Source organism: Camellia sinensis, chromosome 12 (genome assembly GCF_055761805.1).
Source record: "Camellia sinensis isolate YWXY chromosome 12, ASM5576180v1, whole genome shotgun sequence".
Classification (NCBI taxonomy): Eukaryota; Viridiplantae; Streptophyta; class Magnoliopsida; order Ericales; family Theaceae; genus Camellia; species Camellia sinensis.
In genome coordinates, this window is record NC_138972.1 from 28,927,743 (window position 1) to 28,930,809 (window position 3,067).

General features: G+C 36.5%; 1 protein-coding gene across 1 annotated transcript; it reads right to left on the reverse strand.

Annotated features, from left to right (window-relative positions):
• Positions 1-294: 294 nt before the first annotated feature.
• Positions 295-2,184, reverse strand: LOC114287889 (uncharacterized). The gene is made up of 2 exons (XM_028231338.2): positions 1,036-2,184; positions 295-393 (listed from the first exon to the last, which is right to left on the reverse strand). The coding sequence occupies exons 1-2, from the start codon at positions 2,182-2,184 to the stop codon at positions 295-297; spliced, it is 1,248 nt and encodes a 415-aa protein (XP_028087139.2).
• Between the last annotated feature and the right edge of the window lie 883 nt (positions 2,185-3,067).

The window sequence follows — 3,067 nt, forward strand, 5'->3', positions numbered from 1 at the left end:
AAAGATTTTTCTGCAAAATTGATTGTAGACCATCAAGAAATGTTGAACCATTCAATGCAAAAAATAATGAACAAACAACACATTGCTGCAACAGTACACAGCTTCTTTGGGATGTAGATGTGGAAAAACTAATGATCATATTATGAATATATTAGTGATTGTGGAAAGTTTATTCACATTACAACACTAAAATAATGACATTCATTAGTAAATTATGAATTGAAGAGCAAAGAATAACCAAGGATCGATATTTCGAGTCTTTTCCATGCTAGGTCTCCAATCTGGATTGAACTTTCACTTCCTTCCATTCTTGAAAGATTTACTACCTATGCCATTATTCCTCGGATAATAGAAGCATAAAAGATGCCTAGACAAATATGAACCCAAACTTTCCTGCAAAGATGGTAAAAAAATACCTTAATACATTTTTTTTTTTCTTTCACATTCATTCATGTCTAATTGTTCACCACTCAATCCCTAATGCTTTGCTTCATAGTCCATTTATTTAGAGTAAGTGTAGGTATACAAAATTAGACCATAGAAAGTACCCAGAATGCACATATCAACATGGTATGATTGACCTTTGGTTGTGGGGGGGAACAAAAAAGCAACTCATATCTTGCTTGGCAAAAGCACAACACCTATGTTACTTTTTTTCATTTTATTTTTCTTTGTTTTTTGTTTGATTGTTTGTTTGTTTGTTTGTTTTTTTCTTCTTCAAAGATTGACTCCACCGTATATTAACATGTACATTCTATGTATTGTTTTGTGATTTATTTCAAAGCAAGCAGACCTAGAAGCTTTTTTTGGTTCTTCACACATTTCCTTATGGAGGCAAAGTTCCTGATTCCCTAACATGATGCAATGTCTATAAAATTATAGCAGCAATAAAAAATTGGTTGAACTAGGAACTAAAGAATGCAAAAATTTGAGTAATCCACCAAGATCAAAATTTTAGTGAAAGATATAGCTTGTAAGTCTCATTAAAACAAATGTATATGAACATAGAAAGAACCTTCTAACCACTGAACTTACAGTGTCAGATTTTGTGCTCTTTGTATCATCCGTCCTGCCTCTGGCTCCATTTGGTTTTCTGTTTTGACTTTCTTGTCCTAGTTCCATCCAAACATGACCAGCGATGCCAGTTGAAAATGGCCCGTTTAACCTGTTCTTTGGATATGGACCTTCGTTATGAAATTCAAAATTTGGCTTTTTAGCAAGAGTTGGCGCTAGATTAGTATGCTTCAAATGATCCATGATCCCATTGGGCAAGGCAGCATAGTCATGGCTTGTTTTTGCTTTAACTTCTGGAATATTATCTATCCCACGGCAATGACCTTCCTTGGTTTTTTGATCCATGTATTCATCACCCAGAAGAGATTTAGCAAAATCTAATGAAAAACAAAGATCACTGAATTGATAACTAGGGATTGTCAAATCTTCAGAAAGTAGGCTATATTGGTCATGGGGAAGAGATCGATCTGTACCAATCTCCACGCGAATGCTTTGCCCTGTGCCCTTCATTCCTCGTGTTATTAACTCCATAATTTCATGACCTTTATTGTTGCAATCCAAATTTTGGTTAATGGGCAAGGCAATGTACCTTTGTGGTGCTGATTGATGTTGAAGCCACTCTGTACCTTTGTTGGTAATGGCACATGAAAGATGGGCATCAAATTCACATAAGCCACAACGATAAAGCCATCCATTGTAACTGGGTTTTTTGCATAAATCACATCGAAAGTCATATGGTGGCGAAAATTCTAGTTTGAGCCGGTGAATGTGGGAAGGCATCTTGACAAAAAGTGGCACTACCGAGCATAAAATGTGATAGTAATCACCACATTTGTCACAGTTATAGTAGAAACCAATGATGCGGAGGCCACAAGCCTTACAATTAAAGGAGGCTGTGGTAGATGATGAATGAGGCATGGCTCGGAGGGTGAAATGATGCTCTGGATCAGCAGGATGCTGGACTTTTTTGGGCATATTGTGGCATACTTTGTGAAGAGAAAATGGACAGATCTTGCATTTGTAATACTCCTTGCCAGAGAATATATTTAGCTTGCATCCAAAACAGGCAGCGGTGTCACCTTTTGGAGGTGAACTGGTATGTTCCAACGGATGTTCATGGCTAAAATGCCGAGATAGAAGCTTCTTCTCCTTTGTCTGTTGTAACTCCATAGCTTTTCATCCAAGCGGGCTATAATCTTTCAGGATTCCGGAAAGCATTAGAGAAGAAAGTTCAGTAACACATTTTTGGTTCTTTGCAACCAGCAAAGAAAATGCTAGTCTTGTTAATTTAAGCCCGCCAAGCTTATTTGATGTCATTGAAAAGTCTATATTATTTATTCTACAATCAAATGAATGCTACGCTAGGAGACACCGGGAGAGAATGCTGGCTCATTGAATAAGCCAAACGCAAAGCATAAATAATGGATATGCATTCAATGGCCTGTGCATATAGGCATACTGAGTTGGAAGATATGTGTGTACGCTTGAGTTTTACTGGTGAGCTTGATCAGGTACAAACGGGGTGATCGTAAACATTCGGCCGGAGCATCCAATCAACCTAGCTGGCTGGATAGTTTAAGGCGATGTTTTCTTTAGATAATATTATTTATTTATTTATTTTTGTGCTTTTGCTTTTCGTTGTTGTTACTAAATTTCTTGTTGTGAGGCTGCCACATTGCTGCCGATGAAGTTTTTGAGGATCAACATCATTTAACTTTTTGGTTTTATCAATCTATATATAGCTGGATCATTGACTATGACTTGTATAACCAGAGGATGAAAGCCTTTCCTGCCCGGAGTTTTGAATTTTGTATTTCCACCTTTCATGTATGGAAAATAATATAAAAGTTCACTCAAAAGTGATCTAATCCCTGATGCAATGTTCCATGTATACTGTTCTTTGGGATTTTGAACGTCAGAGGTTTAGGATTCATGTCCATATTTGCCCGTTCGTTATAATTAACTTACTAACCTACTAACATTCTATTATAATTTAACTTGTTAACCTACTGACATTCTATTGTATGACTAAAGGAAGAAAAAAAAAAAAATC